The sequence below is a fragment of the Polyodon spathula genome, unplaced genomic scaffold (assembly GCF_017654505.1).
Source record: "Polyodon spathula isolate WHYD16114869_AA unplaced genomic scaffold, ASM1765450v1 scaffolds_791, whole genome shotgun sequence".
NCBI lineage: Eukaryota > Metazoa > Chordata > Actinopteri > Acipenseriformes > Polyodontidae > Polyodon > Polyodon spathula.
Genome location: NW_024472278.1, coordinates 1 through 25000, shown reverse-complemented (window position 1 = coordinate 25000; position 25000 = coordinate 1). Strand labels below are relative to the sequence as shown.

Below are 25000 nucleotides of genomic sequence, written 5' to 3'. Positions count from 1 at the left end.
TTTAGCATTACAAGAAGCGAATCTGTGAGGCGCAGAGCATCTCTTATAAGTGCACCTGTGTGCGTAGTGCACCTTTTCTATACAAATCTGAGGCCTGTCTCTCATATATAATTGACTTTTATCTTATTTGAAAACGTTCTTGTTCATTTACTCTCAATGGAATTTACTCTACGAGCCAAATATTTTTAAGTGTAACTGCTCTTAGTCGAAATCGCTCCCAGACCTCATTATTTAGTGCATGTTTTTGATCTCATTTTGATTTGTTGTTATTTTCCATTGTATTGTATTTTATAAATGCTCCGGGAGCCCTGCCCCGGACTGGTCCACGGGACTCTTCCCGTGTGGATTCTGTACTCACGCCTTGCCGGGTCGAGCGATGAAGCACAGAGAGTACACGGCCAGGTCAAACTCAGGGCTGCTCCCGATGAACGCCGAGCCCACCTGCTTGTAGTAGCCGTCCCAGTTAAACTGCAGCCCCAGCACGTCTGGATAACTGGTCCACTAGGAAACGATTAAAAAAAGAGAACTGTGTTTATTGTACACATTGCGATGAAAAATAAAAAAAGTTCCACTTGTGCAACGCTGACACCTGGTGGTGCACTGCTGGTAATGCAGCCTGTTCCTTTTTCCATTGTGCAAAGCAGGGATGGGAATAAGAGTCCTACATTGCATAGCAGTTAGACCCACTCGTGGTTTTGCTATGAGTTTAATAATGAGACACACCTGAGCTTGTTTCCTGCACACACTGGGGCTCATCAAGCTAGTAGTGAAACCTGGGCAAAGTGCTGTGCAATAGGAGTGTTATTGTCAGCCCTGGTGCAGGGGGCAGTTTCTCACGGCAGTTTTATCTTGTCGCTTGGTTTCTGCTTACCGGCCCGTCGAAGCTGTGGCTGTAGTAGTTGAGAAGCCCCTGTTTCTCCAGCAGGTAGAACCGAATCCAGTTGTGGAACCCAGAAACCTTGCTATTCTTAATCTCTCCTGGAGAGAGAGAGAGAGAGAGAGAGAATATGCATCAGTCTGTTACACACACACACACAGTCAGGCCAGGCTGACTGGTTACCTGAGAAGACGTGTTCAAAGCCGCTGGAGTCAAGCTTCCCATTCCCGCGGGAGTACAGACCAAACCACATCATCTTGAGATCCTGAATGAACTCCACCTCAGAGCTGTAGTACCCTGCAGAGGCACACAGAGAGACACAAGCAGAGTCAGTGAATCATTGATTCTACAGGCGCTGCACAGAAACCAGGTCTGCAGGACACAGTGTTGTAGGTGAAGTGCAGGCAGAGTGGAATGGAACGCGTCACCTAGCGATGTTCTTGAGGCTGAATCATTGGGATCTGTGCAGGACCAATCAGCTACGAGTTACAGACGCTACATTCTAAACAGGAACCACTATAGACACTATTGTAAACAGGAAGCACTATAGACGCTCTATTGTAAACAGGAAGCAGTATGGACACTATATTGTCAACAGGAAGAAGTGGTGCCCTACCCTTGGTGAACAGGAAGTTGTAGAGCTCCTTGCCCAGCGCAGTGCCCATCACAGCGGCCCTCAGGAAGCTGTCCTGCTCCCCCTGCTGCTCGGAGGAGAAGTTCTCTGCGCTGCCCGTGAAGCGAGAATAGTTATCCAGCAGCTTGAGGAAGGAGGAGAAGGTGGGCTTGGTGAAGAGAACACCTTCATTGACAAAACTGTACAACCTGAGAGAGAGAGAGAGAGAGAGAGAAGCTCAGAGACAGCATGTCAGTACGTGAGCCTACCTCTTCGAGTAAAAACTATCCAGAAAGATACACACACTCAAAGTGTGTGACAGTTTACCCCCCCCCCCCCCGTGTCCCTGTCCCTCCCTGTCTCTGTACCCCCTGTGTCCCTTTGTCCCTGCCCCACCCTGTCTCTGTACCCCCTGCCCCTCCCTGGTTCTCTCACGGCTGTGGGGAACGGTCCTGCGGGCTGCCGGTCTCAGAATCAGGGATGAGGCTCTGCGGGTTAAGGATCAGGTCTCCGGGGCAAGCCTTGTTCACATCCAGAGAGAGGAGCCTCTCCGAGAGGGACTGCATCTCCGAGTCCGAGATAGAGGCATTACCGGGGGAGCTGCCTGAGAGGGGAGAGGAGAGAGCCGTGTCACCTCCACACAGCTACAGGGGAGAGGAGAGGAGAGAGCCATGTCACCTCCACACAGCTACAGGGGAGAGGAGAGGAGAGAGCCGTGTCACCTCCACACAGCTACAGGGGAGAGGAGAGGAGAGAGCCGTGTCACCTCCACACACAGGGGAGAGGAGAGGAGAGAGCCATGTCACCTCCACTGTCTAGGGGAGAGGAGAGGAGAGAGCCATGTCACCTCCACTGTCTATCTGTCTGTCTGTGTGTGTGTGTGTGTGTGTGTGTGTCTCTGTGTCTGTCTGTCTGTCTGTGTGTGTGTGTGTGTGTGTGTGTGTGTGTGTGTGTGTGTGTGTGTGTGTCTGTCTGTGTGTGTGTGTGTGTGTGTGTGTGTGTGTGTGTGTGTGTGTGTGTGTGTGTGTGAGTGTCTCTGTGTGTCTGTCTGTGTGTGTGTGTGCGAGTGTCTCTGTGTCTGTCTGTGTGTGTGGTTCTGTGTGAGGGACGTCACTCTGTCACATTCCTCTTCCTGTTTGGGCAGTGCTCTCATTCCCTCTGGGATCCCCACAGCTGACATCGGATTAGGAGAGACTCTGATCTCTTTGATACCGGGCCAGTCTTCACAACCTCGCTGATAAACACCGGCTGATTCTCACATACAAACCAGGCCAGACCGGCCCGCGCTTTCACAGGACCAGCGCCGGCCGCTGGGACAGAAACGGGCTCCACTGGACCGCCTCGTACTTAACATGGAAAGAGAAACCAGCCCAGGGGAGCCACACTCCGGTCCTCGAGGGACCGCGGCGTCTCCTGGTTTTCATTCCAGCTCAAGCTCTCAGTTAACTCCAGGGAGCTAATTATATGTTCAATTGGACGTGTTTAATATTTTTTAAAAGGTCTTTTACAGTAAAAAAAAAAAAAAACTACAAGAAACCGAGTCGAACAGACAGGCATTTCTAATGCTAGCTCGCTTGTTAATTGAAGGGAATGAGAAAGCCGTCACTTACCATAAAGGCTGATGGAAAGACACAGAGCGGTCAGGAAGGAGAGCTTCATTGTGGAGATCCTACAGATCCAGCGCTGAGCATTGTCACACCACCTGCTTATATAGTCTAATCGGACCAATCACAGAGCTCGGAGCAAGCCAACAGGGGGAGCTCTGTCCAATCACAGAGCTCAGAACAGTTGAACAGTTGCAATGGCACCCCCCCACCCCCCCCCCCCCCCAACTTATTAACTAATTATTTATCTTTACAACTGCTCCCTTCTGCTTATCAACAGAACACTTTGTTTGTCTGAGTGTTATTAGAATTGGCCTGCATTCACCTGCGCTGTTCACACAGAGACAGGGCCTGTGACAGCGAGATCTCTCTGTCCCTCATTCACTGCAGCAGAGTCTCCTGTCAGCTTCACACCTGCACGTAGGAGCTACAGACTACAGTGTGGCTCCTCGAGCGGGCCGGTCCCAGCCTGTGAGATTCTCAAGAACAGGCCTGCGGTGCAATGCATGTGTCAAGCCGGGTGTTAAAAGCGATTCTGCCTCAACAGTGTGGCTAGCCATTCCACCCCCTCCCCACTCTCTCTGTGTCTCCTTCCCTCAGTCCGTCTCCGCTGTCCAGCTGTGTGTCCTCTGGTCCCGGTGTCTGCTCTTCAGGTAATGGTTCGTGAACTCGTTTTAAGGTTTGAAAGACTCATTTGCAGACTTGTCTTTTGATCAGTGTGTGGGGGGGGTCGAGTGAGAGCATGGGACAGGATCGCAGGCTGCAGCTGCTCTGCAGAGGAAGGTAATCAGTAACCAAAAAAAAAAAAAAAAAAAAAAAAAAAAAAAAAAACACCTTTCCAAACAGAACTACAGATAACTTCAAAACCAGACCAAAAAAAAAAAACAAACCACAAAACAAACCGACAAACACAGAGTCTGGCCAGCATTTGTCTAGGTTTATTAAGTCTGATAGTGAAGGCAAGTGTTGGCAAAGCGTTGTGTGTGTCTATTACATTAGATTGCATTAGATTACTGTAAAGCCATAAATATTTGCAAGCCTTTCACTATGCGTTCATGGCGTATGAAAACCATGTCTGCAGCCTGCCTCTGGGAGCCGCTGTATACACTGTCAGTGTTGCAGGAGCCGCACGCTGTGTGGTTGGGACGGCTCCCTCTCTCCCTGGCTGCCTGGCTGGGAGGGCATCACACTCTCCTCTCCGCGGTCAGTCTCTTGCGAAGGATGTGTTCGAGGTGTGCTTTCTCCGTGAAGTGGAAGTCTATCTTGTACTTCGCCAGGATCTTCAGGATGGGTCGCAGGGTGAGCCACCATTCCTGCTTGGGGATGCGGTGCCTGGAGGAGGACAAACCGATCGAATCAGTCAGTTGATCAATCCGAATGATTGAGTCACTGAGCAGATGCTTTTACCCAAAGTGACTGGGGGCGGGGGCCACGCATCAACAGCTGCTGCTGCTGCAGAGTCACTTCCAATAGGACCTCGCTTGTTTTGCATCTCGTCTGGAAGACGGAGCACAAGGAGGTTCAGTGACTCGCACAGGGTCCCACACAGTGAGTCAGTGGCTGAGCCAGGATTTGAACCCCGGGGACCTCCTGGTAACAAGCCCCTATCTCTAACCACTGGACTCCCCAAGCCTCGCATTCTTATATAGCGCCTTTCACGGCACAAGAACTCACTCGAAATCTGTCTGCTCCTTCAGTTCAGAGACAGGCTGGAAAACGAGGTTCCTCTTTTTCATCCCGAGGACGCAGGCGGAGTCCGGGGTGTTAGCGAAGATCCGCCCTGCAGGGGGAGACGGGGGGGGGGGGGCAGGGTTTTATTAGCATCCCTGAATGACAATCACCACTGCATAGCAGTTTAATCCGTTTCTGGTTCCAGTAAGAGTTTGATAAGATGCACACCTGAGCTTGTTACCTGGACACACTGGGGCTGATCAAGCTCCTGGTAAAACCTGGACTGGGGGACACTGCTGTGCAATAGGAGTCTTATTAGCACAAGACAAGGCCATTCAGACCTTCACTCACCGTGTCTGCAACATTCCTTCAGCTTGTCACTCAGCCACAGCACCGCCTTCGCCCCCAGCTTGGTGCCGAAATTCCTGTCAAAGGGAGTGGGGGTCCCGCCCTGTACGGAGACAGAGACACGGAGACCCAGAGAGAGAGAGAGAGACAGAGGAGAGAGGAGAGAGAGACAGAGACATCATTTAAACCCTACAGTTAAATGAGGGGAGTTCTGAACCCCAGGGCTGGGTGCAGCAGCAGCAGCAGGAGGGGGTGGGACCGTACCTGCTGCATGTGTCCCAGGACGTTCTTCCTGCAGTCGAACGTGCCCCGCCCCTCCTCGGAGTACAGACTGAGGAGGAAGTCAGTGGTGTAGCTGAGATTGCATTTCTCATTCCTACAGAAACACACACGGCCAGGTCAGTGAGTTCCAGAGCCGCGCAGCGCAAAGCGAGCGTCTGCTGCAGCCGAGGCACACCTCATAAAAACACCGCGCTACGGGCCTCACCCTGCAGAACAAACTCCCTGTGCTTCACACAGGTCTAGTGAACCCTGCTGAATAATGTTAGATTACTCACTTACACACCTCTCTGTAGCTTTCCAGATACTTAACCAACAACTGAAACATTTTACATTTTGAAATCTAACATGAAGCACTGCACTACTAGCGGCTGCTAGACACTTGCGATCTCATTTTGTAGTTTTATTCGATTACCCAGTGTTCAATAAAATATCTAAAATGACGTTCATGTGGATATATGCGAAGAATGAAAAGCAGAAGACCGGGGTTCGACTCCCCGGCGGCAGGCAGTCACGTTTCATTTGAAAGGCTGTCTCTGTGGGTTACATACCTGAGGATCAGGCCTCTCTTCACAGTGGTCTTCATCTTCTCAATGAGATGCTCCACGTTCACCTGCAGACACAAGGAGTCCCTCGTCTGAGAAAAGGTTCACAAAACCGACTGCTTCAACGTGCAAGCAGGGATGGGAACGAGACTCCCACTGCATAGCTGTTTGATCCATTCTCTGGTTTAATCAGACGCACACCTGAGCTTCTTACCAATACACCCTGGGGCTAATCAAGCTCCTGGTAAAACCTGGAATGGGTGAAACTGCTGAGCAACAGGAGTCAGGGGAGACCTGGCTGTGTGACTCCCCCCTGCACCCCACGCGGCCGTGCCTTTACCAGGGGAGACCCTCGGGGACCCCTGCGCTCCCCTGACTCTGCGACTCCCCCCTGCACCCCACGCGGCCGTGCCTTTACCAGGGGAGACCCAGTTTCTAATTAGTCTAATAACTGCTAGATTTGCATGTGATGTTTTAGGAGCCCGAGCCCTTTCTGTGCAGGCGGCTCCAAGGACGGCACCTCGAGGTCGTGGATTGAGAAGGGTTCCTCAAAGATGTAGGCAGCGTCCGCTCCTGAGGCCAGGCCTGCCATGGTTGCTAGGTAACCGCAGTACCCGCCCATGGTTTCAACGATGAAGACCCTGCGCTTCGTACCCGCTGCAGACTGCTTGATCCGATCACAGGTCTGCAGAGAGAGAGAGAGAGAGAGAGAGAGAGAGAGAGCAGTGTGTGTGTGTCACCATAGTGACGGTGTTGAGCAGTGTGTCTCACCATGGTGACTGTGTTGAGCAGTGTGTGTGTCTCTCACCATGGTCACGGTGTTGAGCAGTGTGTGTGTCTCTCACCATGGTGACGGTGTTGAGCAGTGTGTGTGTCTCTCACCATGGTGATGGTGTTGAGCGCAGTGTCGGCTCCGATGCTGAAGTCAGATCCTGGCACGTTGTTGGACACGGTCGCTGGGATCACCACCAGCGGGATGCAGAGCTCCTCATAGCGCTCCCGAGCCGCAAGCAGCTCCAGACTGCCAGTGTACGCCTGGACAGGGATAGGGAGAGAGGACCGGAGGACAGGATCAATGAGGATCTCACTGTACAGGGACAGGGAGAGAGGACCGGGGGACAGGATCAACGAGGATCTCACTGTACAGGGACAGGGAGAGAGGACCGGGGGACAGGATCAACAAGGATCTCACTGTACAGGGACAGGGAGAGAGGACCGGGGAACAGGATCAATGAGGATCTCACTGTACAGGGACAGGGAGAGAGGACCGGGGGACAGGATCAATGAGGATCTCACTGTACAGGGACAGGGAGAGAGGACCGGGGGACAGGATCAACAAGGATCTCACTGTACAGGGACAAGGAGAAAGGACCGGGGGACAGGATCAACGAGGATCTCACTGTACAGGCAGGTCTGACCAAACAAACAATCTCTCCGTCGATCACGATTTCTATTTGAATTTTCAGAAATTGGAAAACAGTTTGAAGTCTGCGGAGTTCCAGAAGCTGCCTCTGCTGTACCTCGAAGCCCCCGATGATGACCAGCGCGTGGATATTGAACTTGCTGATCGCGAGGCTGATCTCATCCATGAGCTTCCCAGGCATGACCCTGCAGAGACACACGCACACGCACACGCACACAGAGACACGCACACGCACACAGAGACACGCATGCACACGCACACACACACACGCACGCACACGCACACACACACGCACGCACACGCACACGCACGCACACACAGAATTATTATTACAGTCTGCAAAATGAAAATCGAAGGAAATGGAATTGAGAACAGATTTTTTCTTTTTTTTAATGGAATGGTATTTGAATTGAAGTTAACCAGCAATTGACCCCCCAGCCCTGATCACAAGCGCCACCCAACAGTGATAACAGTGTTAACTCTTCTCATCTGCAGCAGATTACTTGAACCAGCGCTACTGAAAAAGAACAAGGCTGATCTCTTACCGCTTCGTGCCCAGGATCGAACCCCCTTTCCCAGTCCAGCCCCCGACATCGTTCCACCCGATCGGCTCAATCTGTATGTGTGGGGGGGTAATAAAATCCAGATCATTCCCTACTGCAGCTTCACAGAAGCTGATATTATACACCTTATCATTCCTGGATGCATATTAAATTTAAAAAAAAAAAAGAGGAAAATGTATTTTATATATCAGGGATGGGAATAAGACCCCCGTTGCATCGCAGTTTGATCCGTTCCTGGTTTAGCTAGGAGTTTAATAAGACACACCTGAGCTTGTTGCCTAGACACCCTGGGGCTAATCAAGCTGGTATTAAAACCTGGACTGGGCGACACTGCTGTGCAATAGGAGTCTTATTTCACCGGCAACGTTTAACAAGAGACGCCCCTAACAAGGGACAGGGCCTTTCTCGTTCCCAAACATCTCCTCTGTTTGTCTGTGTTCACATTGCCTTTACACTGATCCAATGCGTTTCGTTTGGACTAAAGAACAGCAGTGAGGCTCGCTGTGCAGCACCTGTCCTCCAGCCAGCCCCTCGAAGCTGTCGTGGACGGCCAGCATGTGGTGGCCCTGACTGATCCCGATTCTCACGGTGGATCTGACCGCTGCGTTCATTCCAGCACAGGGAGCGCCCACATTCATCACCGCAATGTTGAAATTACTCTGAGAGGAGAGAGAGAGGGGGGGGGAGACAACGATCTCATCATGACAACGAAGCCAGTGGGTGCGTTGAGTTAGTGAGCCGCTCAGAGCCGCTCAGTGAAAGAACCCACTGAACCCACAGAGCTTCAGAGCGGATTTCATCAGTGACCCGAGCCGCTCAGTTACTGTGAAACTGATCAGATATTAGAAATGAAATTGAGAGAGAGGGAGGGTCGGGGTTTCTCAATATCCACAAACCACTAAATAAACCAACATTTAATACCATGAGTATTATTATTATTATATAGTAGTAGTATAGTAGTATTAATAATAATAATAACAATAATAAACAGTCTCTCCTCCTCGGCTCCAGAGCTGCCATCCCTACCTTGTCCTCTGGAGGGCGAATGTGAGCCAGTAGCTTGTATGTGTTCCAGTTGTTCTCGAAGCTCCTGTGACAATGAGAGGGAGGAGAGTGAGAGGAGAGAGAGAGGACAGAGTCACACACTCCACAGCGCCGAGCAGAGAGGAGGAGAGAGAGAGGACAGAGTCACACACTCCACAGCGCCGAGCAGAGAGCAGCGCAGAGGAGAGAGAGAGGACAGAGTCACACACTCCACAGCGCCAAGCAGAGAGCAGCGCAGAGGAGAGAGAGAGGACAGAGTCACACACTCCACAGCGCCGAGCAGAGAGCAGCGCGGAGGAGAGAGAGAGGACCGAGTCACACACTCCACAGTGCCGAGCAGAGAGAAGCGCGGAGAAGACCTTACCTTCCTCTCAGCTTGATAGCGTCATCAAACCTGCCCTCTGCCATCGCCCGGGTCACATCCTTCGTCTGAAACACACAACAGGGCTGGTCAAACTCATTACATACAGACAGAGACACAGACAGAGAGAGAGCGCACGAGACACACACTGACACACACAGACACACACACACACACACACTGACACACACACACACACACACACACACACACACACACACACACACACACACACACTGACACACACACACACACACACACACACACACACACACACACACACTGACACACACACACACTGACACACACACACTGACACACACACACTGACACACACACACTGACACACACACACACACAGTCCTCACCACTTGCACACATTCCATGAGTGGCAGTCTCACAGCCTGGTTTCCGGACAGGCTGACCACACAGGCAGGGGTCTCTGGAGTGGCATCTAGCAGGGCCATGACTGCCTCCACCCCCATCCTACTGCCCTGAGACACGGGGGGGAGAGGGGAGAGAGAGAGAGACTTAATCTCATTCATCTACAGATTTACAGTTACTAATTCTGTGGTTTGGGTGCTTTAGTTTCTTCACCTATCTCCTGCTACGCCCCACAGGAAGTTACAGGTGAAAGGTGAAAGGGTAAGAAGGGGTGTTAGTGCTCGTACCAGGATGCGGTCGAATGCGGAGGGGGTCCCCCCTCTCTGCACGTGCCCCAGGATTGTCACACGAGTGTCGTACCCCAGTCTCTTCACCACCAGCTGAGCGAGAGAGAGAGATGGTTTACTATGGTTTGTTTTTTAAAATGCTTTACCAGACCTCTCTGTGCTTTACAATGCTTCCCTATGCTTTACCAGACCTCTCTGTGCTTTACAATGCTTCCCTATGCTTTACCAGACCTCTCTGTGCTTTACAATGCTTCCCTATGCTTTAGCAGACCTCTCTGTGCTTTACAATGCTTCCCTATGCTTTACCAGACCTCTCTGTGCTTTACAATGCTCCCCTATGCTTGCCTATGGTTTACCGTGCCTCCCTGTGCTTGCCTGTGCTGTATTACACTGTGCAGTTTCTGTGTAAAGTCTGTGCTGCTGTGCTCCCCTCACTCACATCCTTCACCATGTCAGAGCTGATGGGTTTGCCATGCTTGTCGATCGCTCCCTCCGCCACGATGAGCACGTTCAGACGAGACCCTCGACTCCGAGTCTGCGGGACAAACCAGGAGAGGTGAGAGACAGAGAGAGAAAGAGACAGAGAGACAGAGAGAGAGAGAGAGAGAGACACAGACACACACAACACTGCATCACCCCCCTCACCTCGCTCAGCCATCCCTCACCTCACTCAGCCGCCCCCCTCACCTCGCTCAGCACCCACCCTCACCTCGCTCAGCACCCACCCTCACCTCGCTCAGCTGCCCCCCTCACCTCGCTCAGCACCCCCCCTCACCTCGCTCAGCACCCCCCCTCACCTCGCTCAGCTGCCCCCCTCACCTCGCTCAGCAGCCCCTCACCTCGCTCAGCCTCCTGCACAGATGGTCCTCCCAGTCATCCTCCGGGGGCATCTCAGGAATGAAGACCCAGTCCGCCCCACAGGACAGAGCAGTGACCAGAGCGAGGTACCTGAGAGACACGGGACAAAGAGTCATCAAGAGACACGGGACAAGAGCAACAGCTACCTGTCAGAGACGCTGCAGAGTGACGAAGGGCTGAACTGGGATTCAGCAGCACTGGGAATGGAACCAAGAGATTGAAGAGAGAGGAGAGAGAGAGAGGGAGGGAGAGAGGAGAGAGAGTGGGAGGGAGAGAGAGAGAGAGAGAGAGAGAGAGAGAGAGAGAGAGAGAGAGAGAGAGACTCACCCACAGTGCCGTCCCATCACCTCCAGTATGAAGGTCCTCTGGTGGCTGAGAGAGAGAGAGATGAAACCAGTCAGCCTCACCAACACAGACTTGAACACAGCAGTTGAAAAAATAAAGAAATACAGAAAAGACTGTGCTTCCGTACAGCTGCTCTTCACACCGAGACGCAAGGCAAGTGTATCTGGGCCTCACGCCATTCATCTCATACCAGCAGACAGAAGAGAAACGATGGAAAAAAAACACCTCCATCGCCAGGACGGCTTTTCCAAAAGCAGCCCGCTTGCCCGGAGGCACCCCAGCCCTGCCCGCGGCGGCAGTGCCAGCCCTGTCGGTACCTCTGTGCCGTGGTGGTGATGGCGTCTACCACCTCCATGATGCGGTGCAGCGCAGAGTCCGTGCCGATCGTCATGTCCGTGCCGCAGAAATCATTATCGATGGAGCCGACCATCCCCACGATGTTGAGGTGAGAGGAGAACTTCGCCTGCTCCATCGAGATCTTACCTGGGGGGGGGGAGGAGTTCTGAGCGGTGTTTCTGGTTCATCTCTGTGTGTTGCTTGCTCCTCTCTCTCTCCCTGTGTTATACCTGTGTTGGTCTCAGTGTGTGTTGCTGGCTGGCTCCTCTCTCTCTCCTCTCTCTCTGTTATAGCTGTGTTGGTCTCAGTGTGTGTTGCTGGCTGGCTCCTCTCTCTCTCCTCTCTCTCTGTTATAGCTGTGTTGGTCTCAGTGTGTGTTGCTGGCTGGCTCCTCTCTCTCTGTTATAGCTGTGTTGGTCTCAGTGTGTGTGCTGGCTGGCTCCTCTCTCTCCTCTCTCTCCTCTCTCTCTCTCTGTTATAGCTGTGTTGGTCTCAGTGTGTGTTGCTGGCTGGCTCCTCTCTCTCTCCTCTCTCTCTGTTATAGCTGTGTTGGTCTCAGTGTGTGTTGCTGGCTGGCTCCTCTCTCTCTCCTCTCTCTCTGTTATAGCTGTGTTGGTCTCAGTGTGTGTTGCTGGCTGGCTCCTCTCTCTCTCCTCTCTCTCTGTTATAGCTGTGTTGGTCTCAGTGTGTGTTGCTGGCTGGCTCCTCTCTCTCTGTCTCTCTCTCTGTTATAGCTGTGTTGGTCTCAGTGTGTGTTGCTGGCTGGCTCCTCTCTCTCTCCTCTCTGTCTGGTCTAGCTGTGTTGGTGTGTGTGTTGCTGGCTGGCTCTCTCTCTCTCTCCTCTCTCTCTGTTATAGCTGTGTTGGTCTCAGTGTGTGTTGCTGGCTGGCTCTCTCTCTCTCCTCTCTCTCTCTGTGTTGGTCTCAGTGTGTGTTGCTGGCTGGCTCCTCTCTCTCTCCTCTCTCTCTGTTATAGCTGTGTTGGTCTCAGTGTGTGTTGCTGGCTGGCTCCTCTCTCTCTCCTCTCTCTCTGTTATAGCTGTGTTGGTCTCAGTGTGTGTTGCTGGCTGGCTCCTCTCTCTCCTCTCTCTCTGTTATAGCTGTGTTGGTCTCAGTGTGTGTTGCTGGCTGGCTCCTCTCTCTCTGTTTCTCTCTCTCTGTTATACCTGTGTTGGTCTCAGTGTGTGTTGCTGGCTGGCTCTCTCTCTCTCCTCTCTCTCTGTTATAGCTGTGTTGGTCTCAGTGTGTGTTGCTGGCTGGCTCCTCTCTCTCTCCTCTCTCTCTGTTATAGCTGTGTTGGTCTCAGTGTGTGTTGCTGGCTGGCTCTCTCTCTCTCTGTTCTCTCTCTCTCTCTCTCTCTCTCCGCCCCCCTCCCCCTCTCTCTCTCATACCTGTCTTCACCAGCTCGGCGAGGTGTCCACTCCATTCACAGCGGAATTCATTGGCTCCGGTGAGGCTGCCGTCCCCCCCGATCACACACAGGTTGGTGATGCCTCTCGTCACCAGGTTACAGGCAGCCTTGGCGCGCCCCTCCCGGGTACGAAACTCCTGACAGCGGGCGCTGCCAATCACCGTGCCCCCCTGCACGGCAAGAGCAGAGAGGCAGAGGAGAAACACACAACCCTGCAGTCTTGAATTTCATTTTAATAAAGAAAACGACAGGGGTGTAAACCATCAGCGCCAATACTTATGAATAATATTCTTAAAATTCTACAATATTTCTATGCATTATGTTTGTGTGCAATATACACACACAGGGCTAAAGCCATTAACAGTGTATATACATAGTGTGTGTGTGTATATATGTCAGTGAGTTTGTGTATTAGTTTGTGTGTGTGTGTGTGAGAGCGTGCACATCCTGTCTGCAGGGTGACTCTCCCTCCTCCCTCTTTCAGCTCGTGGTATTTGGGCTGGACGCCCCCCCCGATCCTGTTACAGCTGAGGGAGCACTAAATGTCACCACAAAGGTCACTGCAAAGGTCTGGATCTGCAGCACCCCCCCGGGCAAGAGGAGGAAAGCAGCACAGAACGAAACGACGCGAACGAGGGGAGGAGAGCAGCACAGAACGAAACAACGCGAACGAGGGGAGGAGAGCAGCACAGAACGAAACGACGCGAACGAGGGGAGGAGAGCAGCACAGAACGAAACGACGCGAACGAGGGGAGGAGAGCAGCACAGAATGAAATGACGCGAACGAGGGGAGCGTTGCTGTTTTTAGAATACACACAGTAAACATTGTATTTAGAACTGACCCCAGGTCTGCAGTGGATTCTGCTTCATTTCCGCCCCCCCTCCTAGTCACTCACCAGCTGCAGCATCATGGACACGCTCTCCCAGGTTGCCTCCCGAATATTGTCTCCCCCGTCCACCAGCCCCTGGTACCCCTGCAAACCAGGACAGGGCAGTCAGACACAGAGATGCAATCGAGCCGGATTTCGCTGCCAGGCCAGTGCAAAAAACAAAGTCTCTTTTTATTTTATTTTTGTAGTGAAAGCAGGAGCGGATCAAACTGCTACGCGACAGGAGTCTTATTAAAAATAAGACTCCTATTGCACAGCAGTTTCACTGCTAGCAGCTTGATCAGCCCCAGTGTGTCTAGGTAACAAGCTCAGGTGTGTCTGATTATTACAGTCATAGTCAAACCAGGAATGGATCAAACTGCTATGCAACGGGAGTCTTGTTTCAATCTCTCTAATATTATACAGGGGTGCAACCAGCATGGGTCTGCTGTGTGGATTTTGTGTGGGGGGGGGTGTGTACAGACCTCGTGCACGAAGAACACTTTGGCTCCAGTGTAGATCCCCACTCTCACTGCAGCCCGGACTGCTGCATTCATCCCTGAGAGAGAGAGAAAGGAACACACGTGAGAGAGAGGAGAGGATCGATGGATCAGAGATACAGCGGCGAGGGACTGTCACGTCAGTATCGCCCCTGGAACACCGCAGTCACAGGGAGGCCCGTCCTGGCAGGTCTGCTGCTGTTGTAAAAGCCTCGCTGGCCGCTCTGTACTGTAAGAGTGGGGATCGTGTTACACCTGCCCTGTGTGGATTATCACAGCAGCTGAGACACTGACCCAGAGCCTGACACCTCGCACTGAATACCAGCTAAAGGGCACAGCAGCTAAAGTTAGACCCAAAAAACACAAGGTCAAACCGCAAAGAGAGACAGAGATAGAGGCTTGTGACTAAACAAGAAAACTATTCAGCACTGAGCTCCTCAAACCCACTGCCTTCCACACTGCAGCCCAGCGCTTTCTTTATCTAACCACTGAGCTCCTCAAACCCACTGCCTTCCACACTGCAGCCCAGCGCTTTCTTTATCTAACCACTGAGCTCCTCAAACCCACTGCCTTCCACACTGCAGCCCAGCGCTTTCTTTTTATCTAACCACTGAGCTCCTCAAACCCACTGCCTTCCACACTGCAGCCCAGCGCTTTCTTTATCTAACCACTGAGCTCCTCAAACCCACTGCCTTCCACACTGCAGCCCAGCGCTTTCTTTATCTAACCACTGAGCTCCTCAAACCCACTGCCTTCCACACTGCAGCCCAGCGCTAGCTCCTTCGTAGCTCCTGTAGTTTCGATTTGTTGTGCGTATGAAATCAAACCAGTGGAACTGAAGACCTTAGAAAACGGACAAAATAGGCAAATCAGTGATTGTCTAATTGAACGGATGATTTTAATGCACTCAATTAAAAACAGTAAAGAGAAAAGGAACACACAGCCACTCCTGGTAAAACGCAGGAGACTTTTTAGAAGTTGTTTGACACGCCTGACTAAAGCACAAAGCGGTCTGGCATTTTCACACACGAGTGCCTATAGTTTCTATATCACTGATTACTGAGCGGAGATTGAAATCCTCGCACCCCGAGGTGTTCATGCAGGCGGGTATATAAAGGATATCAGTGACACATGTTGAGGTGTTCACGACTGCGACTGTATATTTTTTAGATTAACTAAAAAGTTTGAAAGGGGTACCCCCCCTACCCCCCTACTCTTACCTTGTGCATCGCCTCCAGAAGTGAGCACGGCTATAGCCTTACCCACGCCCAGCTTGGTGGCATCGCTGTGCTTGGCAGACTGGCTCGACATGACCTCGGACTCTGAAAGAACAGAGAGAGACAGAAGTGAGTTTGCTTTTCCCCCCTCGACACAGGCAGACAGACCCAGAGAGAGGCACGTTTTCCTGCTAGCTGCTACACTGGAAACAGAAACACAGACACAGAGACCACAGAGCAGAGCAGAGCAGAGCAGAGTGTCTCCTTACATCTCACCCCACTCCCCGCACTAAATTTAACATGAGCTACGAGCGCACGGAAAGGGTAAGGGTGAGCCCAATTCAATTAATATGCATTTTATACAATCTACACTGGCGCTGTGACGAAACTAAACCTGCACAGTGGAATGTAATTTTGCAAACGGTTTGAAATCCGGAGGAAACCAAGGCAACGCACCTGTCCGCTATCCCCAGCAAGGGACTTTTAAAAGGGGGCGTGTCGTCGCATCACTTACAGGACCAGGCTGCTAGATATTATATTCTGGAGCATTTTTAACTGACAATAACCCTACTCTAATGTCGTTACCCGCTCACGCTGCATGTGCATTTGGTTATTAAAGGCGCGGTCCCGTACAGGGCGGGTTACACTGTATGGGAGAAAGCGGCTTGTATTTTCAGACCTGTCTTCTTGCAGGGCTGTGCAGGGAATGACTCAGCGCGCCGCCAGCGCCATACAGACCCGCAGCCTAAAATCCCATGTGAACTGCAGCGACTTCAACTGACATGTCCCCCGCAAATTATAAAAAACAAAACAAAAGCTGCTTTCTTTTTCTAACTGCAGTGAGGTTTTGCGCGAAGGGGTTCGGGTGTAGTGACGGGTCGGACCCGGGCCGGTGAGGTTCGAGTCGAGCTCTCGAATGGGTTTGAAGGAGAAACCGTTCTGAACAGCGAGCGCTCGATTCCTTCTGTACCTTCAGGGGTTAAAAGGACACGTCACAAGTCGAGCAGACAGACGTTTCGGCCAGCGCTTTCCTCCGCGTCGTGCAGGCGCTATCGCCGAAACGTCTGTCTGCTTACACGGCGACTTAAAAAAAAAAAAAATGTTACCTTTTTTAATGAACGAGTGAGATTTGAACGCGTTAACAGACATGCATCACAATTATAAAATAGCCTCATCAAATTTTAATAAAACGATTCCTTATTTTTAGAAAGCAATTAGACAACATGTTCTAAGAATATAATAATAATAATAATAATAATAATAATAATAATAATAATAACAGAAATTCCGGCTACCTGTTTTGTTGGTTGAATCCGGCGCCTGGTTTTTCTTTCTCGAAGGAAAGAAGCTGAAGAAGCCGAACAGAATCCAGGTGAGCCCGGCAGAGAGGACCAGTTTACCGAGCAGAACACAGAGCCCGTCCGAGCCGCTCATAGCGGACCCGAACCCGCCTCGCTGCGGGACAGCCTGATTAACGAGGGGGGGGGGGGGGGGGGGCATCCTCCCAGTGCGCATGAACGCACGCGTGACATTTTTATTTTGTAATAGCTGATGAGAAAAAAGATTTTTTTTTTTGCACACATAATAAAAGGAATATTTTAATTATAAAATATCTTCAATTTCCTTTTCACATTGCTTAATACGCAGGGATGGCATTTTCACCAGGTGAGGCGATCATGCGTTTGCTGTTGGGTTTGGCAAGAGGCGAGTTCAGTACACGCAATTATAGTTTAATTAATCCTCACACGCATCCTGAGACGAACACTTCTAGTCATTATATATATATATATATACACACACACACACACACACACACCACTGGGGACACATGGAAAACTAATCGGCAAATTCTCTGTTTTTTTTGTTTTTTTCAATTTTATTAACAGAATTCAAAAGACCCGGGTTTGAATAATTCTACAAACAAGTTCTTCCTCTAAATTTAATACAAAATAGATAAAAGTACAAAATGCATTTTTAATACAAGACATGACAAGAGACCGCATATCGAGTCTTCAAACATATTCCCAACAGCTGCATCTTTATAGTATATAAACCCCCCCCCCCCAAACTTCAATTTAAGAAAATGTTTTTAAGTACATCAGCGTTTCGGCAGTGAGGAATTACAATCTGATCTGATTCTGTCCCGGGTTTTGTTCGCTGAAATGACGCCTCGTACAGAGAGAGCGGAGGGATGCTGGAGAGAGCATCACATTTACACAACCGAAGAGACTCCGATCTGTGCAAAATATTCAAAATATCACGGCCTGACCCTCCACATTGCAACTAGAATATGAATACCTGTTTACCCCTATTTTATAATAATAATAATAATAATAATAATAATAATAATAATAATAATAATAATATTAAAACCAGAACATGAGAAAGGGTTCCTTTCAAACGGGGGAACTGGAACAAGGCGATGGGTTGAAAAAAGTGGCCATGGTTTAAAAATATATAATAATAAATTAATTATTAATACCCCCCAATTCCAGTTCAATCAATTCCCAATTCCAATTCCTTTGATGTTCGTGGAATGGGAGGTGCAATTGGGAAGAGATTTTTAAAAGGAACTGGGAGCGACCCCGACACTCAAACCCGCTGCCCTACAGCATGACCTCATTCCTGTACAAATTACAGAGCCGGGGTCGAGCTCACCCACCGTGCGCCTCCCCTCGACCCCCTCACTGCGGGGCGGGCAGTGCTCCTGACCCGCAGGCGTGTCCGACTCGGCTCCCGATACACCCCGAGCTCTCCGTTACTGCAGCGGTCTGACTATTTCATGAACGGGACTCATTTTAACTCTTCCCTCCAGGCCTCGGCATGTTTTATATACACAGCAGATGCCGCCTGATTAACACCCGTATCTATGAGATGGGATTGGCAGCTGTCAATCAGCGACGTGCAGCTGCGAGATGGGATTGGCAGCTGTCAATCAGTATCTACGAGACGGGATTGGTTCCTGAGAATGTTGTTAATAACTGAAACCTGTTTCCATCTGGGTTGCCCATACCCGTCCTCTACGGTACCTGTAAATTGAAACGCGTCCTACTGAACACGTCATTCCCTCCAGGACTGGAGATTCCCGCCCCCCTCTAAAGGAAAACAGAGTTTAACCCCTTCAGGTACACAAAGAATCGAGCGCTCGCTGTTCAAAACGGCTTCTTAAAACACATGAGAGAGCGACTCGAGCCTCACGAGGAGGACACTGGCCCGGGTCCGACCCGTCAGTACATGTTCAACCCTTCCTGCAAAACCTCACTGCAACGAGAAGCAAGTTAGCATCGTGTCCCTTGGACCTTAAATAGGGTTACACTTGACACCCCTGCTGTTCAGAAGCTGCAACTGCGACCGCTCTGCTGGATTATTTACCACAGAGAATGTGCAGCTCGGCTCAAATAAACGAATCACGCAGAACTGTGCGCTCACAGCTCCAGAGTCACTTTGAGATTAATGCTGTGCGGACGCATTTATCGGGCTGGCATACAAAACATTAAGAGATAAAAAATAACTATTATTATTATTATTATTATTATTACACATCAGTGCTGGTTCAGAACTTCTCAAAGTTCTTGGACATCAGACGATTTTTTTGTTCCAAAATAAGGCTACCTAAATTATATTCATGCTTGTTTCAAACTCTGCAATCCAGCTTGACAAATTTCGGGTGTGTTTCAGATGCCTCTTCTACCCAATTCACCTCCTTGCAGAATGAATGCCGGGTACAGAACACAGAGAAACCCTGCAAGTGTTCTGATAAATACAATGTGCATTATGTGATCATGCTGGTGTCTCGATCGTTAATACGAGGGATGAAAGCTCCAAGCCCCCACGCTCTGCCTGGGGTCACGAGATTAGCGTCTGTGCTGAGAGGGGCTGCCTGTCTGAGCCAGCGAGATTAGTGTCTGTGCTGAGACGGGCTGCTTGCTGGTCCAGTGCAGTCATGTCTCTTGGTCTGTCCCTCCGGCATGCCAGTGGTCTCCTCTGACCTCCATGAGACACTCTCTCTCTCTCTCTCCCAGGCTTCTGCCCTGGATCACAAAAGCTTCTGGTTCAAAATCTCCCAGACCATTCTCCGACGAAAATAGGGCATGTGTTTCTGCAAGAGAGAGAGAGAGAGAGAGAGAGAGAGAGAGAGAGAGAGATTTGTAATGATTGTAATGCTCCCCTGGTAAAGGCACGGTCGCGTGGTGTGCTGGGGAGTGCAGGGGTCCCCGAGGGTCTCCCCTGGTAAAGGCATGGCAGCGTGCGGTGCTGGGGGAGGGTCTCCCCTGGTAAAGGCACGGCCGCGTGGTGTGCTAGGGAGGGTCCCTGAGGGTCTCCCCTGGTAAAGGCACGGCCGCATGGTGTGCTGGGGAGTGCAGGGGTCCCCGAGGGTCTCCCCTGGTAAAGGCATGGCAGCGTGCGGTGCTGGGGAGTGCAGGGGTCCCTGAGGGTCTCCCCTGGTAAAGGCACGGCCGCATGGTGTGCTGGGGAGTGCAGGGGTCCCCGAGGGTCTCCCCTGGTAAAGGCACCCCCGGGTGTTAAGAGGAGACTGGCTTGCGGATCGGAGGACGCCCGCTGACCTTCAGTTCTGCTGAGCTGTGGGGGAAGTCGCATCCACATTCGGGACTCACCTGTGTGAATGTGATTGGCTTGTCTTTGGTGATGTAATCAGCGTATTTACAGGTGAACATTCCACAGTCGCTCCCATTCATCTGCTGGGGGATTTCCTGCAAGAGCGGGACAGATAGACAGACAGACGGTCACGAACGACCCCCGCCTGATTGCCAGCCCCTGATTTCAGAGGAGCTCGGTCTCAGTAAATCAGATGCATGTATAAAAATAAACTGAACCCAGAAACAGTAAGTGGGCCAGTCGGGAGATTCAAGACGACGTCCTTCACGCCTGGCCCTGAAAGAACACCCCCAGTTCAGCTAGATATCGCTCAACTCTACTGCAACGCTTTTTAAACTTTCCTGTACTCACTGAGCTGAGATTTGAAGCTCCTGGTGTGAAGCCTCCTCTGTACTCACTGAGCTGAGATTTGAAGCTCCTGGTGTGAAGCCTCCTCTGCACTCACTCGCTCTTTTTACTCACGTTTCGTCTCCTGCACTGCAGCTCCCAGCCGCTCAGATCCAGGGCAGTGTTCCTCTTGTCCTGGCTCTCCTGCTTCAGGTACTGCCTGCAAATACAGAGACAGAGAGAGCAAGAGCGAGAGAGAGCGAGCGAGCGAGAGAGAGAAACACACACACAGGGGTTAGCTGCCTCTCCACTGCATCGTAGCACAGACAAGTCAGTTATTAATGTAATGTATATATAAACACACAGAAAACGCACAGCAATATCCTGCAGGCCTCGTCATTGGTCCCGCCCATAGAGTCAAAATAACAGATGGATTTCTTCCGCAAATCCACGACCTGCAAATCAAAAGATACATTTCAAATGAAAAGCAGCACCGTTCCACCGAGTTTCACTGATTGACAGCGTTCGCCTCTTAAGGATTTTTACAACTGAAACGACGCGAATTGACGATCCCACTGTCTGGAGTGGAGGGTCTCCGAGGTCCATCGGGGCCGATTCACCCTTCAGAGTGACAGGAGTGAAGCAGCAGCTGCTGGGGTCTGTGTGGATCGCTGCCCTCCACAGAGGCTCAGAGAAGCAGCCATCATCACAAACCCAAGCAGCTGTTTCTTCCCTCGTTTAACTCTGAAGGGTGAATCAGCGCGATCGACCCCGGAGACCCTGCCCGGATCGTCAGCCCGATTCCAGCGGACAGCGGTGTCTGAATAATCGACTTGCGCGTCTACTGCGGCTAGCGTTAGCACTCCGTTTATTACTGGGACCAGTACTCCCAGTACTGCAGCCGCCGCGCTCTCACCGCGAGACACCAGTGCACGCCCAGGTGGACGGGGACCAGCAGGATGTCCATGGTGAAGACGTCCACCTTCTTGGTCCAGCGTCGCACTGCGCTGTAGCCGGCGCTGCGCACTTTGGGGTAGAAGAAGGTGTTGAAGGCGTGCACCCTGGGCAGGCCGGGCCGCTTGCTGCGCTCTGCCAGCAGGTTCATGTAGAAATTAATCACCTGCAGGGCAAGAGGACCAGAAACCAATCAGCCCAGGAGAACAGCACCAGAACAGACTGGCAAACGCTGCGGAGTCAAGGTCACCTCGCTCTGCGAGAGTGTGTGAGTGTGAGTGTGAGTGAGTAGCCAGTGTTTACAGTAAAGTCTGTGGTCTGGTTCATATACAGATGTAAGCTTCACTACCCTGGCTGTGTTCTCACTCTGATCTCATGGCAGATATCCCGGACCCCAGGCGGCAGTGCCGTCCGCCCCCCCTCACCTCGTCGTTGAGCCAGTTGAGGTGGCTCAGTGTCTGCATGTCCTTTCGTGTGACGGTCAAGCGGAACCCCTCGCTCAGCACCTCGTCCTGGTGACCCCCCTGCAGCGCGCGCCGCACCTCCTCCTCCATCGCCTAGGCAACCAAACAGAGAGCCACGTTACACACCTTCACAACACTACAACCGAGTCAAGCAGACAGGCGTTTCTAATGCTAGCGCCTTCATCAGTGTTACTGAAACTAGAAGAAACCGAGTCCAGCAGACAGGCGTTTCTAATGCTAGTGCCTTCATCAGTGTTACTGAAACTAGAAGAAACCGAGTCAAGCAGACAGGCGTTTCTAATGCTAGTGCCTTCATCAGTGTTACTGAAACTAGAAGAAACCGAGTCCAGCAGACAGGCGTTTCTAATGCTAGTGCCTTCATCAGTGTTACTGAAACTAGAAGAAACCGAGTCAAGCAGACAGGCGTTTCTAATGCTAGTGCCTTCATCAGTGTTACTGAAACTAGAAGAAACCGAGTCAAGCAGACAGGCGTTTCTAATGCTAGTGCCTTCATCAGTGTTACTGAAACTAGAAGAAACCGAGTCCAGCAGACAGGCGTTTCTAATGCTAGTGCCTTCATCAGTGTTATCGGGGTGATAATCGGCTACATCGTCTTGCACCTCAGTCAGCGGCGGGAACTCCTCTTCTCCGATTGGCTCAGGCTTGAGCTCCTTGACGACGGTTACCACGGGAACCTCCTTCTCCAGGGGAACACGGAGTCTGAGCTCAACGGACCCCTGACTCGGCCTGCCCTCCTCGACCAGGCGCTGGGGGGGAGGATGACAGGGTGAGGGGGGGAGCTACCAATACACAGAGCTCTGCATCCCACTATAGAATAAACTCACTGTGCTGCATAAAGTCGAATGAAAGCTGCTGAATAATGTTACGTTAGCATGCTGAACACAGCGCTCTGTAGATTTCCATCCACTTCACAAAAAGGAACACTTCGAAATCTAATCTTTACTCTGCGATATCGTTGAGTAGTTTGATTGATTACAGGATGTTAAATGAAAGACCTACATTACGTTCATAAAGATTTTTATCATTTTTTTATTTTTATTTTTTTTAATTGCGTCTCAATCCTAAAATTCTAGGCGATGCTAAACCTTGGGCCGTATCTGTAGAGGGTCTTCCTAAAAACCACAGTGTTGATACTGAAGAAACAAGAAACAAACACGAAATCTCAATGCCAGCACACCCAAGCGGATTCCTATTGGTCTATGCAGGGATGGAAAAAAAGGCTCCCATTGCACAGCAGTGTGATCCAGTCCTGGTTTTACTAGGAGTTTAGAGAGAGGCACACCTGAGCTTGTTGCCTAGATACACTGGGGCTCAAGCTGGTTGTAAAACCTGGACTGGGTGACACTGCTGTGCAATAGGAGTCTGATTCCCAGCCCTGTATCTTTAATAGCTGTGGTCATTGGGCATCGTGTCAAGTACATCAACATTCTGCGTCAGTTTCTTTTCCAGTGAAATCCTAGAGACTGATCGATGAGACGGTGCCACTATATTTAATTTTTTTTCAGATATAACAAACCTGGTCCTGTGCGAGTTATTTCTACAAATAAAACAAACACACAGAGGAGTTCTAAAGCAGGGATCCGCTACCAAGGAGCCCCCCTACCTGTTTCTGTAGCTGCAGGGTCAGCCCCTCCTGCTCCTCAATCAGCCTCCGTCTCCCACGAGCGCGGGAATCATACAGACTGGTCCTGCAGGAGACAGGCAGAGCGTGATCTAACAGCTACATCAGGGTTTAGAGACAGAGCTGGACAGGCAGACAGAGAGTGTGATCTAACAGCTACATCAGGGTTTAGACAGAGCTGGACAGACAGACAGACAGAGAGAGTGTGATCTAACAGCTACATCAGACAGAGCAGACAGACAGACAGAAGAGTGTGATCTAACAGCTACATCAGGGTTTAGAGACAGAGCTGGACAGACAGACAGAGAGTGTGATCTAACAGCTACATCAGGGTTTGGAGACAGAGCTGGACAGACAGTGTGTCTCGTTGCAGCAGAGACAGACAGAGCGTTACCAGTGTACAGGTAACAAGCTCAGGTGAGTTATTAAACTCACAGTGCAATGGATCAAAGAGTCTTATTTCCATCCCTGGACTACTCAAACAAACAAACAAACAAACAAACAAACAGAGCGTTACCAGTGTACAGGTGACAAGCTCACAGTGTCTTTAATCCACACATGGAAACAAACAAACAAACAAACAAACAAAACCCAACAACAACTGACACTTACAGCTCTTTAATCCACAGCTCTGCATGGAAGTACGGGACACTGAGGGCGAGAGAAGCACAACACTGAGCAGGGTTTGAAAATCAATTCCTGCTTCTCATAACAACTATCCATTAGAAAAAAAAAAAAAAAAAAAAAGACACCAAAATGAAGTTCCCCGCAGTTAAAAGCATAACACAGTGTAATAAAAAACAGATTAAAAAGCATGGAGAAGCCCAGACAGGCAAACATGGTAAATGCAGGGAGGGCAGCAAGACTCCCATTGCACAGAAGTGTCGCCCAGTCCAGGTTTTACTACCAGCTTGATCAGCCCCAGTGTGTCTAGGGAACAAGCTCAGGTGTGTCTTATTAAACTTATAGTAAAACCAGGACTGGATCAGACTGCTGTGCAACGGGAGTCTTATCCCCATCCTGGTAAGAGAGTATAACCACAGGACAGCTGAAGACAGTAGAGGGAAGTGTGTACGAAGGAATCGGCATCATCCATTCCCTCACTGTGATCACCGCCTCTGCCCCTCTCTCCTGTGCTTGGTTGATCTTGGCTGCAGTGTGAAACTTGCACTGCAGTGTAACTGAAACCACACACGACAGGAAGACAGAAGCCCACCTCGAGGGCTCCGTTTTCTTAGCATGTTGCTCCTTCACGAAAATCACAGAGTCAGAGTCAGGGGCTGCGAAAAAACGAAATACAAATTAATAAGGAACACGACTAAAAAGCAGACAGGCAGGCAGGCAGACGAGGATTTTTGCCCGATTTCTATTGCCTTGTTTCCACTGCCTTTCCCCAGGTATAACCGAGCTGTGGTCTGGGCAAGCTGCTGTTAAAGATGGCTGTCTGGGTCCCAGGCATTAT

At 50.7% G+C, this 25000-nt stretch overlaps 3 protein-coding genes across 4 annotated transcripts; all 3 read right to left on the bottom strand.

The window, feature by feature from the left end:
• Positions 1 to 358: 358 nt before the first annotated feature.
• On the bottom strand, positions 359 to 3278 carry endou (endonuclease, polyU-specific; the record flags this gene model as incomplete). The annotated part of the gene is made up of 6 exons (XM_041241544.1): positions 3101 to 3278; positions 1926 to 2094; positions 1494 to 1699; positions 1061 to 1174; positions 872 to 978; positions 359 to 501 (listed from the first exon to the last, which is right to left on the bottom strand). Coding segments are annotated over exons 1-6 (788 nt in total), but the record flags the coding sequence as incomplete, so codon positions are not given.
• A 734-nt stretch (positions 3279 to 4012) lies between these two features.
• On the bottom strand, positions 4013 to 16983 carry LOC121308865 (ATP-dependent 6-phosphofructokinase, muscle type-like). Of its 2 annotated transcripts, none has more exons than XM_041241542.1 (23): positions 16830 to 16983; positions 15538 to 15639; positions 14303 to 14376; positions 13845 to 13922; positions 12929 to 13118; positions 11520 to 11685; positions 11185 to 11229; positions 10839 to 10947; positions 10439 to 10534; positions 10000 to 10092; positions 9697 to 9822; positions 9332 to 9396; positions 8950 to 9013; positions 8436 to 8582; positions 7906 to 7976; positions 7458 to 7545; positions 6820 to 6972; positions 6458 to 6622; positions 5944 to 6005; positions 5378 to 5489; positions 5117 to 5216; positions 4769 to 4874; positions 4013 to 4426 (listed from the first exon to the last, which is right to left on the bottom strand). In XM_041241542.1, exons 1-23 carry the CDS (start codon positions 16966 to 16968, stop codon positions 4279 to 4281), a joined length of 2499 nt encoding a protein of 832 aa, XP_041097476.1. In that variant the 5' UTR covers positions 16969 to 16983; the 3' UTR covers positions 4013 to 4278. The 2 variants fall into 2 exon arrangements, with proteins under 2 accessions (XP_041097476.1, XP_041097477.1); XM_041241543.1 differs by lacking the exon at positions 16830 to 16983 and adding an exon at positions 15804 to 15834.
• An 878-nt stretch (positions 16984 to 17861) lies between these two features.
• Positions 17862 to 24837, bottom strand: LOC121308864 (sentrin-specific protease 1-like; the record flags this gene model as incomplete). The annotated part of the gene is made up of 10 exons (XM_041241540.1): positions 17862 to 19633; positions 20151 to 20246; positions 20614 to 20698; positions 20854 to 20933; positions 21395 to 21598; positions 21858 to 21989; positions 22517 to 22663; positions 23521 to 23605; positions 24151 to 24189; positions 24755 to 24837. Coding segments are annotated over 10 exons (1014 nt in total), but the record flags the coding sequence as incomplete, so codon positions are not given.
• Between the last annotated feature and the right edge of the window lie 163 nt (positions 24838 to 25000).

Bases quoted from the DNA above. Each gene is read 5' to 3' on its own strand.
- LOC121308865 (XM_041241542.1), bottom strand. From the start codon at position 16,968: ATGAGCGGCTCGGACGGGCTCTGTGTTCTGCTCGGTAAACTGGTCCTC. The intron at 10,093-10,438 runs GTGAGTGAGGGG...TCTCTCGCTCAG, and splicing joins GCTCTGACATGGTGAAGGAT to CTGGTGGTGAAGAGACTGGG. The intron at 7,977-8,435 runs GTGCTGCACAGC...CCACACATACAG, and splicing joins AGGGGCTGGCTGGAGGACAG to ATTGAGCCGATCGGGTGGAA.